The 17,681-nt window shown below is 40.1% G+C and overlaps 2 protein-coding genes across 3 annotated transcripts in view; one reads left to right on the forward strand and one right to left on the reverse strand.

Moving 5' to 3' along the window:
• The window catches only part of TATDN3 (TatD DNase domain containing 3), a 29,759-nt gene extending 29,147 nt beyond the window's left edge, over positions 1–612 (reverse strand). For both annotated transcript variants that reach the window (XM_053607324.1, XM_053607323.1), the window contains exon 1: positions 508–612. In XM_053607324.1, coding sequence (XP_053463299.1) covers positions 508–573 — 66 coding nt within the window. In that variant the 5' untranslated portion in view covers positions 574–612. The remainder of the gene's footprint in view (positions 1–507) is intronic.
• A 79-nt stretch (positions 613–691) lies between these two features.
• NSL1 (NSL1 component of MIS12 kinetochore complex) overlaps positions 692–17,681 on the forward strand; it is a 53,801-nt gene continuing 36,811 nt past the window's right edge. Inside the window, exons 1-4 of the mRNA XM_053607451.1 lie at positions 692–955; positions 6,203–6,281; positions 11,669–11,799; positions 14,306–14,360. Coding sequence (XP_053463426.1) covers positions 722–955; positions 6,203–6,281; positions 11,669–11,799; positions 14,306–14,360 — 499 coding nt within the window. The 5' untranslated portion in view covers positions 692–721. The remainder of the gene's footprint in view (positions 956–6,202; positions 6,282–11,668; positions 11,800–14,305; positions 14,361–17,681) is intronic.

Here is a 17,681-nt window from a genome sequence, read left to right on the forward strand (position 1 = left end):
ACCTCCGGCATATGGGGCTAGTACTCTACTCCTTTTGAGCCACAGGCACCACCCCGCCCGGCTATTTTGTTGTAGTTTGGCCGGGGCCGGCTTTGAACACGCCACCCTCGGTATATGGGGCCGGCGCCCTATTCACTGAGCCACAGGCGCCGCCTTCCCACTAGAACGCCTTTTGCATACCACTTCTTTGGGAAAAATGGCCTGCCAGTAGCTAGAAGATGAGAGGCCGGTGGGAAAAATAGCCCGGGCAAGGGGAGGTAGGGAGAAGGATTCCAGAAACCAAGAACTGCAAACAAAAGCCTTGTGGAGATAAAGAAGCACTGCTCTTGAATCTGGAAAAAAAATCGGTATACCTGAGGTTAAATAGGAAATCAGGAGCAGGTCACATGACCACAGACAAGGTCCTAAAGAGGATATGGGGCTTCGTTATAAGGAAGGGCAGCTACGATAACGTGAGGGGAAAGGACGCTTTCCCCCGGTCCCACACCCCGCACTGTCCTCACATACGTGGTCAAAGGCCGGTTCGGAGAGGTGACAATGACAGTCCACCAGCCCTGCGCCCACGGTGCCCATCGCCTTCACTCTACAAGCGCCAGTCGAGCCAGAGTCGGAACGTTGCAGCTGCGTGGTCTGAGTTTCCGGCCGGACATGTGCGTCTTACACCAGTGGGAGCCTGCTTTTCCGCTCCCAGAGTCCCCTGCGCACAGTTCAAAGTGGAAAAATGGCGGGGGCTCCTGAGTTTGTGGTTCTGGACCCACCTTGTGACAAAGAGGCAGTAGTCGGGACAGACAGCCAGGCCCTCGTCTCTTCCACCCCCCGAGAGGACTTTCGTGTGCGCTGCACCTCGAAGCGAGCTGTGACGGAAATGCTGCAACTGTGTAGCTGCTTTGTGCAAAAGCTTGGGGACGCTCTGCCGGAGGAGATTCGGGAGCTGGCGGTGCGAGATGCCCAGTGGGTACGAGCCCATTTAGCCACTTTTTAATTTATTACCTTCTTGCCCTACTCGAGTCAAAAAGACCCTACGCCAGAGTCTTTGGCAGAGTTAAGAAAGACGCGAGGGGAGAACAAAGTAGATATTGCTTGTCGGCTGGGTTTTATTAGTTACTTAGACCAGCGCTGTCCAGTGAAAATATGAGGCAAGTTTAAAATTTAAGTTACCTTACATAATTTATGGAATTTCAAATTAAAAGTAAGAAACAGGTGAAATTAATTGAAATATTTAACTCAATCCGAAATATTTTGACATATAACACACACGAATATTTTTTTTTTTTTTTTTTCTTCTCGTAGAGATAGAGTCTCACTTTATGGCCCTGGGTAGAATGCCGTGGCATCACACAGCTCACAGCAACCTCCAACTCCTGGGCTTAAGCGATTCTCTTGCTTCGGTCTCCCGAGCAGCTGGGACTATAGGCACCCGCCACAACGCCCGGCTATTTTTTTGGTTGCAGTTCAGCCGGGGCCAGGTTTGAACCCGCCACCCTTGGTATATGGGGCCGGCGCCTTACCGACTGAGCCACAGGCGCCACCCAACACACACGAATATTTTACATTCTTTTGTTCATACTTAGCTTTTACATTCTTTTGTTCATACTTAGCTTTTTTTTTGTAGAGACAGAGTCTCACTTTATGGCCCTGGGTAGAGTGCCGTGGCCTCACACAGCTCACAGCAACCTCCAACTCCTGGGCTTAAGCGATTCTCTTGCCTCAGCCTCCCGAGTAACTGGGACCACAGGCGCCTGCCACAACGGCCGGCTATTTGGCCGGGGCCGGGTTTGAACCTGCCACCCTCGGTATATGGGGCCGGCGCCTTACCGACTGAGCCACAGGCGCCATCCCCATACTTAGCTTTTAAAATCCGTTGTCTTGTATCTCCATCTTTCAAACTAGCCACACCTTAAGTACTCGATGACCAAAGTGGTTCCCTATGTATAACACAGTGCAGGCCTAGACTGTATGAAGAATTTTCCAGAAAGGTAATCCTGAAATCAGTCCTTCATCTAACCAACTTTTGGTCTTTCCTTTTGCCTGTTTTAGGACATCTTGAAAATAACATTAAAAAAATTAACATTTTTTTCCTTACAAGTCTAAATAGATAAAAGAAAGCATTGTTGGCTCTAAACTTCACTATTAAGATCACACAGTGGCCTTTCTAACACATTTCCCCTTCCTTTCTATAATATTTTGCAAAGGCCTGAAGATGGTAATTTGGGGGGAGCACAGGAAATAGAGGGATTGGTGCCTGTTATAAGGAAGCACATTATTTATATGTAGAAAGAGTAATTTAAAAGCTTATAATGCAGCACATTTGTGAGCATAAATGACCCACAGTGCAAACACTAGAAATAAAGGTTAAGTAGAAGAAGAAGGAAGAAACACTCCATGGGCTGTGATTTTGTATTCTAGTTTTTTTCCCCTTCTCTTTATGAATGACAGGATATACATTCTGGTTTTCTATACAGTAGCTTTTATGTCATTTCCTCCTTGCAAGCAAGGCAAGAATAGAGACATATCTCAGGAAATTTTTAGGTGTTTTTTGGGGAGACTTTTGTTGCTATAATGATCTTAGAATTTGTCTGATTGTACAGAATGCTAAGGTACTTAAACACTTAGTTACCATATAGAAAAAGGAGTTTGGCTTAACCTACTGTATCCTATTTAATGGGACAATAAAGTAAATGAAAAGGTAAAGGTTTGAGGATTTAAACTACCAAGGAAATTCACTTGTGTATTTTAAGTAAGGCAGATGCTTTATGTGGATGTATCTCTTTAAAACTGCATGGTAATAGTGACATATATTCTTTAAAAATAGTATTGGTACAACTCTGCAATGAATATTACAAAGACAATTTGTGTTCTCAGATAAGCCTTGAAAGTCCATACATTAGGTAAACAATTCACTTTATAAAATCTTTAAAGTATAGACTATGTACTTATCTGTCATTTGGCTTATGCTTATTTTAAATTATACAAATGTTACAAAATAATATGCTCATTTTAAAAAATTCAAACGAGTATAAAGCATAAGTCTTCTTTGAATTCTTCTTCCCCTATCCCTTGATCTCCTACCTTCTTTCCTTCCTCCCTTCATATATTTTTGCCTATTACGTGTCAGTGTTATGTAGAGATAATCTTTATTCTTTTTAAGTAATGAGTGGAATGAGCATATTGTTTATTTAACGGTTCTCCTAATTTTGAATTTAGGATTTCGATTATTTCAAACAGGGTTGAAATGAACATTCCTAGTATGTTCTCTTTATATTTTTATGAGAATTGTCCTTTAGGATACATTGCTATTATGTATGTGAAATTGTTGGGTAATAAGGGGTGTATATTTAAAAATTTAATGGTACTGGCTCCGTGCCCGTAGCTCAGTGGTAAGAGCGCCAGCTACATACATGGGGAGTGGGGGTGGAGTTGGGACCTGGTGTGGACGTGTGAAATAACAATGACGACAACAACAACAAAACAATAAAATGAAAAAATAAAAATTTAATGGTACTGCCAAATTTTTTTTTTTTTTTTTTTGCGACAGAGCCTCAAGCTATCGCCCTGGGTAGAGTGCTGTAGCATCACAGCTCACAGCAACCTCCAACTCCTGGGCTAAAGTGATTCTCTTGCCTCAGCCACCCGAATAGCTGGGACTGCAGATACCTGCCACAACGCCTGGCTATTTTTTGGTTGTAGTTGTCATTGTTTGGCAGGCCCAGGTCAGATTCGAACCCACCAGTTTTGGTGTCTGTGGCTGGCGCCATAGCCACTTAAGCTATAGGCACTGAGACACGGCTAAATTTTTTTTTTTTTTTTTTTTTTTGCGGTTTTTGTCCAGGGCTGGGTTTGAACCCGCCACCTCTGGCATATGGGACTGGCGCCCTGCCTTTGAGCCACAGGTGCTGCCCACTGCTAAATTTTTTTAATCCTTAAGTTTTTCTTTCTTTTTTGAGATAGAGTCTCACTATGTTGCCCTTGGGAGAGTGCCATGGCATTACAGCTCACAGCAACCTCAAACTCTTTGGGCTTAAGTGGATTCTCTTGCTTCAGCCTCCCAAGTATCTGGGACTACAGGTGACCTCCACAATGCCTGGCTGTTTTTTGGTTGGAGTTGTCATTATTGTTTACTAGGCCTGGGCTGGGCTCAAACCTGCCAGCCTCGATGTATGTGGCTGGTGCCTTACTCACTGAGCTACAGGTGCTCAGCCATAATCCTTAATTTTTTTTTTTTTTTTTTTGAGACAGAGTCTTAAGCTGTCACCTTGGGTAGAGTGCTGTGGCATCATAGCTCACAGCAACCTCCAATTCCTGGGCTCAAGCGATTTTCCTGCCTCCACCTCCCAAGTAGCTGGGACTACAGGCGCCCGCCACAACACCCGGCTATTTTTTGGTTGCAGCTGTCATTGTTGTTTGGCGGGCCCGGGCTGGATTCTAACCCACCAGCTCAGGTGTGTGTGGCTGGCACCTTAGCCACTTGAGCCACAGGTGCTGAAGCAATCCTTAATTTTGTAAAATATATTACAAACATTTCCAACCTTACAAAAAATAGATTATTACAGTATACACGTGTAGTATACCATCATCAAATTCAACAGTTGTCAAAATTTTGTAATACTTGCTATTTTAAAGCAAATCTCAGATCTCATGTCATTTCATCCCTATGTCATTGTACATCTCTCAAAAATATAATCTTATACAAAATAGAAATTAGTTTTACTTTCTTTTAAACATGTATATTTTCCCTCTTGTTAATATTCAGCATCATGTACAGTACTTATACCCCTGAGATTCAACTAACACTAAATTTGTTGGTTTTATCTTTTCATTCATTGAAGAAGTACTTTTTTTTGGTTTATAAGAATATTCTAAAATTTTGCATCTATTACATAGATTTTCTCATGAGTAGTGTAATGGCTATGAGAACTAAAATGTAGGTAGAATCAGTGAAACAGGAATCATTGAAAGGAATAAATACAGCTGGTGCCATGGCTCACTGCCATGATCGTAACATTTTGGGAAGCTTAGGTGGGAGAATTGCTTGAGGTTAAGAGTTTGTGAACAGGTTGAGCAAGAATATAACACTGTCTCCGGAAAAAAAAGTCAGCTGAGCATGATGGCACACTCCTGCAGTTCCAGCCTCTAGGAAGGCTGAGGCAGGAGGATTGCTTGAGCCCAGGAGTTTGAACTTATTGTGAGCTAAGACAATCCAACTACACTCTAGCCCTGGCGACAGACAGAGACCTTTTTTGTGGGTGTGTTGGGGGGAATATATATATATATATGTATGTGTGTGTGTGTGTGTGTATAATGCTAACACTCTGGGAGACTGAAGCAAGTAGATTGCCTGAGCTCAGGAGTTCAAGACCAGCCTGAGCAAGAGACCCCCCGTCTCTAAAAAAAAATAGCCAGGCATTGTGGTGGATGCCTGTAGTCCCAGTTACTTGGCAGGCTGATGCAAGAGAATCACTTGAGCCTAAGAGTTTGAGGTTGCTGTGAGCTCTGATGCTACAGCACTCTACTGAGAGTTTCAAAATGGGACTCTTGTCTCAAAAAAAGGAAGAAGGCTCGGTGCCCATAGCACAGTGGTTATGGCACCGGTCACATACACCGAGGCTGGCGGGTTTGAGCCCAGTCAGGGCTTCCTAAACAATAACTTCAACAAAAAATTAGCTGCCCATGGGCGGCGCCTGTGGCTCAGCGAGTAGGGCGCCAGCCCCATATGCCGAGGGTGGCGGGTTCAAACCCAGCCCCGGCCAAACTGCAACCAAAAAATAGCCGGGCGTTGTGGCGGGCGCCTGTAGTCCCAGCTGCTCGGGAGGCTGAGGCAAGAGAATCGCGTAAGCCCAAGAGTTAAGAGGTTGCTGTGAGCCGTGTGACGCCACGGCACTCTACCCGAGGGCGGTACAGTGAGACTCTGTCTCTACAAAAAAAAAAAAAAAATTAGCTGCCCATTGTGTTCCAGCTACTTGGGAGACTGAGGCAAGAGAATCACGTAAGCCCAAGAGTTTGAGGTTGCTGTGAGCTGTGACTTAATGGCACTCTACCAAGGTCAACATAATGAGACGCTGTCTCAAAAAAAAAAAAGAATAAATAACGAGCTAGTCTGCTACTTTTATCTTCTGCAACAAATTTGAAATTGTTGTTTTGCCAAAATGTTTGAATTTCTTTTAAAATTATTTTTAGTGACTTGAGTACTGTGACTTTATTGCAGACTTTTGAATCAGCTGTGCAAGAAAATGTCAGCATTAGCGGGAAAGCATGGCAGGAAGCTTCAGATAATTGTTTTATGGGTATGTGACTTTTCCTTATGTCCATTAATTTCTGGGGTTTTTGCAGCTAATGTTTGTTTTGAATGCTTTTTTTTAATCCTTGTGTTCAGTGTCTACTTTTAAAAAGATTTTTTTTTTTCTAGAGGAATAAAAAGTGGAAACTATTATAGAGGACTGTTGAAGTCTTACTCTGAGGCAAAACATTAGGTACTTTAATCCGTCATATATGCTATCCGGAATTTTTTTTTTCTTTTTTGGGACAGAGCCTCAAGCTGTTGCCCTGGGTAGAGTGCTGTATTTTTGTAAGTCTTTAGAGTGGAGAGTGAAATACCTTTAGAAGTGTGAGGTTAGGGCGGCATCTGTGGCTCAAAGGAGTAGGGCGCTGACCCCATATACTGGAGGTGGCTCGTTCAAACCTGGCCCTGGCCAAAAACTGCAAAAAAAAAAAGAAACGTGAGGTTAAACTATACTATGTTTAATGTAAATGAAATATATTAAGGCCCCATGTGGTGGCTCACACCTGTAATCCTAGTACTCTGAGAGGCCAAGGCATGTTGATTGTCTAAGCTCAGGAGTTAAGAGACCAGTCAGAGCAAGAGCAAGATGCTGTCTCTAAAAATAGCTGGGTGTTGTGGCTGGGGCCTGTAGTCCCAACTACTTGGGAGGCTGAGGCAAGAGGATCACTTGAGTACAAGAGTTTGAGATTGCTGTGAGCTATGACACCATGGCATTCTACCGAGGGTGACAAAGTGAGACTCTGTCTCAAAAAAAAAAAAAATTAAGTGTGAAGTTAATTTGTACTACGTAAAGGATGAAGTTACAAATTTGTAGAAGCTACCTTAAAAAGACAAGAACATTTTCTTTGTCCAAAGCAGATTTAATTGTGCCCTAACTAATGGTGTTGACATATAAAGAAATCAGGGTTTTATTAGAAAGGGAATAGTCAGAATAGAAATGGTAAACTTTTGTGGAAAGGAAATGGTCATTGTGGGAAGGAAAGCAGAATTCCCCTATTCACATTCAGCAATGTCCAGAGAAGGGTTACTGTGACAGGAGGGCCAGATAGCTTGTCTGTTACCCTGGTGATGTTACTTGGATCTGACCAGTATAGCTTGATGTCACTGCTTGAAGTTTCAGATTTTCCAGTTATATCTTTGAGTTGATTCCAACAAACTCTCTGGTTATAATTTTTATTCTCAACATTAAATAATATTTTGCCCCAAATACTTCACTGTCCAGTCCTTGGGATTATTGTAGTTGTCTTTCTGACGTCATCAAAATTCTCATTAGTTTACATATTAAAGCAATAACATCAGGTTTGTCAAATGTCAGCAGAGTAATTGCCAATTAGTAGGGGAGGAGTATATCAGCATCACCTAGGAGTACTTTCAGCTGTACAGCTTTTTACTGTCTTTATCTGACGGAATTGCTGTTGGTCATGGGCTGTCTATACCTATGACTGATCAATTTATGAATTAAGAAATGTATTATTTAATAGATTAATATTCTGGGGAAAATGTCCTTTGTCCCTTTTTGCTTATGATGGGGGGAGGTAGTAGAAAGTACTATACGTTTGTCTTCTTCCATGGGTACTATTAAATGCCAGGCCCTATGCCAAATGCTGGGAAAAAGATGAAAAGACCTGGTCTTTACCATTTAAGAACTCATTGTTCATGGGAAGGAAATGGGCAAAGACAGGTACTCTTTGGAAGGTGGGAGAAGACTAAAACTAAATGCATTTAATAAATGAAAGTATGCTAAACAGGAGTTAGGAAGGAGATTTGAAACAAAGCAGCATGTGCAAAGGCACAAAGGAATGATATCAAAAGTGAATTGTGAGAACTAACGGTAGATGCAGTCAGAAAGCTAAGTTGAGACCAGATTGTGAACAACCTTGAAGAATATCCTGTAGGAAATGGGAAACCAGTGAAGAGTTTTTTTTTTTTTTTTGAGACAGAGTCTTAGGCTGTTGCACTTGGTAGAGTGCTGTGTCATCTCAGCTCACAGCAACCTCACACTCTTGGACTTAAGTGATTGTCTTGCCTCAGCCTCCTGAGGAGCTGAGACTACAGGTGCCTGCCACAACGCCTGGCTATTTTTTTGTTGTAGTTGTCAATGTTGTTTAGTAGGCCCACACAGGATTTGAACCCACCAGCCCTGGTGTATGTGGCTGGCGCCCTAACCACTGAGCTACGGGCGCCGAGCCAGGATTTATTTCTGATCTAATACATAGAACCAATAAGTAAGCTTCACAAGGGCAAAGGTTTTTGTGTTTTGTTAACTGAGATTTTCAAGGGCCTGGTATGTGAAGTCATTGTGTAAATGAGTGAGCCAACGAGACAATGAATGAATGCATATAAAAGTGAGACAAACCTCGTCCTCTTCTGCCCTGTGACTACCCTGAAAGAACTTGACTCCAGGAGGCAAATGTAAGATTTAAAGTGTAAGTTTCTTTTCTTTTCTTTCTTTTTTTTTTTTTTTTAGAGACAGAGTATCACTTTGTTGCCCTTGGTAGAGTGCTATGCCATCACAGCTCACAGCAACCTCCAGCTTTTGGGCTTAGGCGATTCTCTTCCCTCAGCCTCTCAAGTAGCTGGGACTACAGGTGCCTGCCATAATGCCTGGCTATTTTTTGTTGCAGTTTGGCCAGGGCCAGGTTTGAACCTGCCACCCTCAGTATATGGGGCCAGCGCCCTACTCACTGAGCCACAGGCGCTGCCTAAGTGTGAGTTTCTTGAGAGAAGGTGCTATATCTGTTTTTCTCATCACCGTGTTCTCAACTCTTAGCTTGTCACATTGTTGGCACCTGTGAAATATTGGTTAAATTTATGAGTAATTCATTCCTATTCAAATTTTTGTATATATTGCAATTTTGTGACTTTATCATTAAATGGCGCTGAGGAATCATTTTTCTCCCTACCAAAAAAAAATGATCAGTTAGGAGAGTTTTTTTCAACTGGTTGTGAAATAGTATATTATTCTTTTGAGGCTACTTATTTAACTTTTAATGGATAAAGTAAAATTTATAGGGTGTTGGGCAGTGCCTGTGGCTCAGTGTGTAGGGCGCTGGCCCCATATACTGAGGGTGGCAGGTTCAAACCTGGCCCTGGCCAAACTGCAACAAAAAAATAGCCAGGCGTCTCTTAAAAAAAAAAGAATTTATAGGGTGTTGCTTATTTAAATGAGTATTCAAAGTAAAAAATGTCTCTTATTAATTATATGTAGTATGCTCAAAGAAGCAATTTACTTGGATTCGTTGAATATTTGTTACATGAATGAAGTACCATACCTCCTGAATATACTTCATTAATCTTTACTTGATATGTGTGTATATGCTGATATGTATCAGCAGTTTCTCAAATGTTTTTAAAATATCACCAGTTACAATATGCCTTTAATCACAGCACTTTGGGAGGTGGGAGGATTGCTTGAGGCCAGGAGGATTAGCCCAGGCAAAATAGACCCCTCCCCACCTCTACAAAAACACTAGAAATTAGCCAGATGTGGTGGCACACATCTGTAGTTCCAGCTAGTTGGTAGGCTGAGGCAGGAGGATCACTTGAGTCTAGGAATTTAAGGTTACTGTGATCATGTTGCTGCACTTATAAAAACAGCTTAAGGAGCTCTGATCATGCTACTGCACTTATAAAATATGTGTATGTATAATGTGTATACTTCATACAAAGTTTCTGCTAATAAAATAAATAGATCCATTTCTATCATAGACTTCCATATAGTAGAATACATACGATGTAGAGTAGTCAAGCCAAGGATTTAGGAAATCCTAAATCTAAAATAGATTTAGCTAAGTGAAAGAAATCCTGAAGGCAGCCTATCTTTTGTTTTGTTTTTGCCATCTATCCCGTTGAGTCCTATTTCAGATCTAGCTACTCCACTCACTGCTACTGTCACTGCTTTGGTTTAGCACCTAATAAAATAAAAACTTGTTAGCATCCCTGATATTAAATACCCAGCTAGGTATTGTAGCTCATGCCTATGATCCTAGCACTTTAGGAGGCCAAGGAAGGAGGATAGCTTGAGGCCAGTAGTTTGAGACTAGCCTGTGCAAGAGTAAGACCTTGTCTTCTAGAAATAATAGAAAAATTACCTAGACATGGTGGTATGCTTCTGTATTCTCAGCTGTTTGGGAGACTGAGGCAGGAAGATTGCTTGAGCCCGGAAGTTTGACATTGCATTGAGCAATGATAACACCTCTACACTCTATCCCAGGTGACAGTGTCTGGAATAAAAAAAGTCAAGTTCTGGCCAGGTGTGTTGGTTCACGCCTGAAATCCTAGTCCTCTGGGAGGCCAAGGTGGGTGGACTGCCTGAGCTCAGGAGTTCAAGGCAGCATGAGCGAGAGTGAAACCTCATCTCTAAAAATATAGCCCAGTGTTGTGGCAGTTGCCTGCAGTCCCAGCTACTTAGGAGGCTGAGGCAAGAGGATCACTTGAGCCCAATAGTTGTGGTTGCTGTGAGCTAGGATACCAAGGCACTCTACCAAGGGCGACAAAGTGAGACTTTGTCTCAAAAAGAAAAACCTAGTTTTGGCTCGGCGCCTGTGGCTCAAGTGGCTAAGGCCGCCAGCCACATACACCTGAGCTGGCGGGTTCGAATCCAGCCTGGGCCAGCCAAACAACAATGATGGCTGCAACCAAAAAATAGCTGGGCGTTGTGGCGGGCACCTGTAGTCCCAGCTACTCGGGAGGCAGAGGCAAGAGAATCGCTTTAGCCCAAGAGTTTGAGGTTGCTGTGAGCTGTGATGCCATGGCCCTCTACCCAGGGCAACAGCTTGAGGCTCTGTCTCAAAAAAAAAAAAAAGAAAAACCTAGTTTTTATATTAATATCTGCTTATCTTCTTTTCTTTACCTTATTCTGCTGCCATTTAGAACTTTTCTCTGTTCCTCAAAGATTTCATGATTCCACATATTGTTTCTTCTGCCTAAACTGCTTCTCCCTATTATTTTCTTTCCTACCATTTTGTATCTATTGGAGTTACACTTATATTCGGGTTCAGATATTCTTCATTGTTTTTGGAAGTGTTCTCAGGCAAAGTGTTTCATTGTTCTGTGTCCTGATAACGTTGTGTTCATTCCTCTATTGCATTTATCAGGTTGCCTTGCAGTTATCTTTTTCTTCTGGTGAACTATGAACACTTAAAGAGTGGAGATTATGTTGTGCTCATGTTTATATTTCTCTGGTCCAAGTCTGGTCTCCCATAGATGCTCAGTAATTGATTGTTCAATAAGTAAATTAATTAATCACAAAGTGAAGGCATCCATTAACTTGTTAATTTTGTTTCCTTAATTAGTGTTTTCTAAATTTAGTGTATGTCACATTTTCATACAGGATAGAAGCAATGAGTTTTAAGAAACTTTTTAGATATATTTTTTTCTTCCCTGAAATAGATTCTGACATCAAAGTACTTGAAGATCAGTTTGATGAAATCATATTAGATATAGCCACAAAACGTAAGCAGTATCCCAGAAAGATCCTGGAATGTGTTATCAAAACCATAAAAGCCAAACAAGAAATTCTGGTAAGAAAATTTGTCTTTAAAATGTTATGCATATTTTACCACAATAATAAAATTAAAGTATAAGATCCACATGAAGATATATGACATTTCGTTATCTTTTTCTTTCTTGCCTTAATTAGTACTGTTTGTCTCCTGTAAGACTTTTTCCCATTTTAGTCATACTAGGTTTTGAATATAGCTGATATTAAAATTGAAATTAGAGATGGAAAACTGACAATTACTGACAGGATAGAAAAGGAAATTTATCTTTTAACCCTTTTTATTTTTTATCTCTGTTAGTATGTTTTGTTATATCTTTAGTTAAATTAATGATGAAGATTATTTGAATACCCATTTATAATATTGAAATTTGCTTTTTTGCATGTAATTTGTTTTGTTATAAAAGTCGTGACATGTGGGGCACGGACTAGGAAGTCAGCTTCTTCAGCCTGAGCTTTTAGATAGACAGAGCCATAAACTTGCTTCCTCCTTTATAGTTATATAGATATGGATAACCAACCATATCACATGCCCATCTTTTCAGGTTTTTTAGAACTGGAATAGATTAAAAATAAAATGGTAGGCGGTGCCTGTGGCTCAGAGGAGTAGGGCGCTGGCCCCATATACCAGAGGTGGTGGGTTCAAACCTGGCCCTGGTCAGAAAAAACTGAAAATAAATAAATAATTTAAAAAGTGGAGGCCACAAGACCTAACTCTTCCCTTGTTTGGGTGCAGGGAGGAGGTTTGCTGGGGATGGCATTGCCCTTCCAGGGAGGGCAATGTTACTATATGTTACTTTTAGATTATACCATACTGTTTGCCTGTAGTTTTTGAAATAAGTATGCTTTAACAAAAATTTTCTAGTTACCTCCCTTTCAGGAATTATTTCAGGGCACTAAAGGCCAGGCTTAATGCTTTATCTAAAACATTTTAGTCATCATTCTATGAAAAAAATAAAAGATTGAAAACAATTAAAAATTTTTTTCCTGTAACAGTTCTCAAAAAATTTCCCATACTACAAACTCCCTGCTCTCAGCACTTACCCCCAACCCCCAGCTTTAATGTTTCTTCAGGAAAAATATTCACAGTGTATTTAGTTTTCAGGTGTCACCCTTGCTACTCCCCCCTCCTCCCCCAACTCTAGTAGTAAGCAATATTGCATAAAAGGAAGAAAGTGGCAGGCCTAGGAGGTACCACTGTGGCAGTTTAAAAAGTGATGCAAAATGGGCTGGGCATGATGGTCCTAACACTCCAGAAGGCCAAGGCAGAAGGATCACTTGAGGTCAGGAGTTCAAGACCAGTCTGGGCAAGAGTGAGACCCTCATCTCCACTAAAAATAGAAAAATTAGCCGAGTGTGGTGGAATACATCTGCAGTCCCAGCCACTTAGGAGGCTGAGGCAGAAGGATCGCTTGAGCCCAGGAGATTACTGTGAGGTAGGCTGAGGCCATGGCACTCTAGCCCAGGTGACAGAGCAAGACTCTTTCTCCAACAACAACAACAAAAGTAATGTAAAATGGATGGTGTAAGGATACTAACGACTTTTTTTTTCTTTTCTCTTTTAAATCCTTTTGGTTTCTGCTGGCTTTGGGTAAGAGTAAAGAGGAATATTTTCCTCTCTCTTTTTACCTAAATTGTGGATTCTGTGCTAGTGATTCTGCTATTGTATTTCCAGTGTATCACAGAATATATAGCCTGTAGTGTGGTGTTGTCTAGCCACTTTTTAGCACTTTTTAGCCACTTTTTAGGGTTTCTGTGGGTTTTTTATATATTTTTTTGAGACAAGGTCTGGCTCTGTCACCTGGGGTAGAGTGCAGCGGTGTCATTATAGCTCCTCACTGCAATCTCAAACTTCCCTTTCCCCCACATTAGGACTATAGGCATATGCTACCATGCCTGACTAATTTTTTTATTTTTTGTACGGATGGAGTCTCGCCCTTATTCAAGCTGAAATATGAAATTTGAATTCCAATCTCTTGTCCTAAATAAATTTTTGAAACACAGTCAATTCATAACTGGGAGATCTCTCTGTACCAGTCGTTCTCAGGCTTCCTAATGCCTCCTAAGGCCGCGACCCTTTAATACAGTTCTTCATGTTGTGGTGACCCCCAACCATAAAATTGTTTTCGTTGCTACTTCATAAGTATAATTTTGCTACTGTTATGAATCGTAATGTAAATATCTGATATGTAGGATGTATTTTCATTGTTACAAAGGGGTTGCAACCTACAGGTTGAGAACCTCTGCTCTGCACTTTAAACACAGCCTTCAATCTTTGTACTTTTAATTTGATGCTATTTCTGAGTATATGCAGTAGGTGGCAGTACTATAAAAGGTATAGTTCAGGCTTAGTTTGGTCTTGTCTTTTTCCCCCCTTTCCTTCCCTATAGGTTTCAGGATCTAATGTCTTTCTTCCCAAAAGAATGGTACTACTGACAATAGTATATTTGCCTTCATTAGCTGAAGAAAATGTTTATATGAGGTATTCAGTGATTACATTAAGTCTGTTTGATTTATATTCTGTTTAGAAGCAGTACCACCCTATTGTACATCCATTGGACCTAAAATGTGATGCTGATCCAGGTGAGTCGGTGTTCATTTATAGAAGCATCAGCTTACAATTTTCATGAGTTCCTGATATTCTTCTGAAAGGGCCAGCCTCAAGGGCATCTTTTCTTTGATGCTTTAACTTCCTGTGAATTCTGCAGGAAGGGGTTTAGCTTTTCACTTAGAATTTTGAGAACTTTCTCTATAACTGTTGACTCAATCTCTAGGGTAGGATGCATTCATCTGAACTTTTATAAAGCTTGGTACTGACCCAGACTATTATAACACATACCCATCTAATTTTATTATAATAACCTCCTATATCTGCCTGCCATTCTTTGTATTACAGCCAAAGTTATATTAAAGCAGTTTCTCATAGTGTGACTCCCAGTACAGTAACCTTCATTTGTTTTTGTTGTTTAGAGAATAAAATACAATAACAAAAATTTAATGTTGAATTTAAGAATAGGTAAGTACATTCCTTATGCTCTTGAACTCAGTCCCTCTTCCATTTAGATATACTACCTAAAACAGAAATACAGTTGATACATCTTTGAATTCCAAACTCCTTTCCTAAATAAACTTTTGAGCACAGTTTCAAAATGTAGCAATAGAACTGGCATTGCTAAAATCATGGGTCATATATATTTTCAAGTGGCTCTATTTTCATGTTTTAAACTTTATAATAGTGTTCCTGAGAGAACCCTTGGAATTTGCCTTTGGTACTCAAAATGCCATTTCTGTACTATTAGGGGAAAAAACAGTTAAATTCTTTATTTATTTGTATGGAATATATATACTTACAGCTTTGAGTACCTTACCTTTGTTGAATTCTGAACTACTTTTTAATATGTGCCTCTACCTTCTCAAATCTCAATTCTCAAAGCATAAAGCTATACTGAAGTTGGTTAAAATCACATCACATAATGTTTGACGTTAAAGATTGACTTAACAATCAATTGTCAACAAAAAAGGGGTGGTTGCCAAAATGCAGTAGTTGCAATGTACTTGTTTTGGTTTTGAATAACGTAAAAATGGTTATTGAAACTTGTGGTATCATAATATACTCAAGTATTACTTTTTAAGTACAGTTAATTTTTCTCTAAAGAAACTTAGTTTTTTATCTCGGGGAAAACTTAAATGATCTTTCCTACATGATTCTACTCCCAACATTCTGATTTTGTAGAATTAATGGAAGAATCTTGTGTATCATATGATTCTAACTTCAAAAGTAAGCAAAATAATAACTGATCTTTTCTATGAATTTTGAGATTTTTGTCATTTTCCTGTTGAGATTCATTTTCCTAATGTTTCTAAGTTCAGAATAGCATCAGTTCCTTAAAGATAGCAAAATTAATATATAGTTAGTAACTTTATATCCTTGGCCAAGTCACTTTATTTCATCAAGCCTCAGTTTCTTTAGTACTAAAATGGCAAATTCTAGATTTGGAGCCAAATGCTTTAGGTGTGAATTCCAGCTCTGTCACTACTACAGAATGTCCTGCCTACTTATCAAAGTTGTAATATAAACCAGATACCATAAAGGGCTATATAAACTGTGACTAGAACAGTGCGTAAGTGGTAGTTTATAAGGGGATGCTTCGTAATGATAATCCTGTTACAAGTTGCATCCCATTTACGGTAGTATCCCTTATGATAGTGGTCTTCCTAGTTCACTCTTGCTGTCTTCCATCTCATTCTACATACATCAGGCAGAGTGATTTTTTATTCTTTTTAATATTTCAAACATAGAAAATATGGAATAGAGGGTAAACATCATCTTTGTTCCTAACATCCATATTTGAGGACTGTTTGCTTTTGTCTTTTACTTGCTTCAGACCAAAAAGGTCTGAACTAAAATGTACCAGATACAGTTGAAACTTTTCTTTGTCCCTTCACTGTCTCATTCTGTTCCCTGTTAGCTCACAAGTATAACCATGATCCTCAAGCCTATCCATGTTCTTATGCTTTACTTTATAGATATGTGTCTATATATAATGTATAACATTTGTTTTTAAATTTTTATGTAAGTTTTATAATGCTGCTCTTACCATTCTGTACATTCCCCCTTGCTTCAACCTTGTATATGCACATAGCTCTCTATTCATTTAGCTACGGTACAGTATGCCAGTGTATGAATATACCACTATTTACCTGTTCATCTACTGAGGGACACTTAGATTCTTTTTTTCTTGATATCTTACTTTAGGTCTAGGGTATTTTTATTAGCCTTTCAAACAGTTAGCTTTTAATTTTGTTGAGTTTACTACTGTTTTGTTTTCCAGTTTTCTAGTTCCTTGATTTCTGATCTTATCTTTAGTATGATCTTCCTGCTTTTGTTTTGTTTTTTTTTTTAGCATAAAAACAGCATGTGGGGTTTATTTCTGTTATAATTTTCTGTTTTATTTTAAGAGAATTGAACTCTTTTTTTTTTTTTTTTTGGTAGAGACAGAGTCTCACTTTATTGCCCTCGGTAGAGTGCCATGGCATCACACAGCTCACAGCAACCTCCAACTCCTGGGCTGAAGCAATTCTCTTGCCTCAGCCTCCTGAGTAGCTGGGACTACAGGCGCCCGCCACAATGCCCAGCTATTTTTTTTTTTTTTTTTGGTTTGCAGTTCAGCCGGGGCCAGGTTTGAACCCGCCACCCTTGGTATATGGGGCCGGCGCCTTACCGACTGAGCCACAGGCACCGCCCGAGAATTGAACTCTTAATTCATTTATTTCAGACTTATTTTTAATAAATGCATTTAAGGCTACAAATTTCTAAGTCTTAGCCACATACCACAAGTCTAGACACACAGAACTTTAATAGTTCAGCTCTAAAAATTTTTTAGTTTCCAAATATTGCATCAGAGTTTTGTGATTTGGTCGTTTGTTTGTTTGTTTTTACCATTTCCCCTCTTTTATTGCTTTCCATTGTGTTGGTAGACTTTATTTTTCTCTCTTTCGATTTATAAACTATATACTATTTTTTCCATTAGTGTTTCTTTTTCTTTTTTTTTTTTTTTTTTTGTAGAGACAGAGTCTCACTTTATGGCCCTCGGTAGAGTGCCGTGGCCTCACACAGCTCACAGCAACCTCCAACTCCTGGGCTTAAGCGATTCTCTTGCCTCAGCCTCCCGAGTAGCTGGGACTACAGGCGCCCGCTACAACGCCCGGCTAGTTTTTGGTTGCAGTTTGGCCAGGGCCGGGTTTGAACCCGCCACCCTCGGTATATGGGGCCGGTGCCTTACCGACTGAGCCACAGGCGCCGCCCCCATTAGTGTTTCTTATAAAATTTTAACATACTATAATTCTAAAATTAACAAAGTTTAGAGTTATTCAGTATTTTGAGTCCTCTCATGAGTAAGCATA

The sequence above is a fragment of the Nycticebus coucang genome, chromosome 10 (assembly GCF_027406575.1).
Source record: "Nycticebus coucang isolate mNycCou1 chromosome 10, mNycCou1.pri, whole genome shotgun sequence".
Classification (NCBI taxonomy): Eukaryota; Metazoa; Chordata; class Mammalia; order Primates; family Lorisidae; genus Nycticebus; species Nycticebus coucang.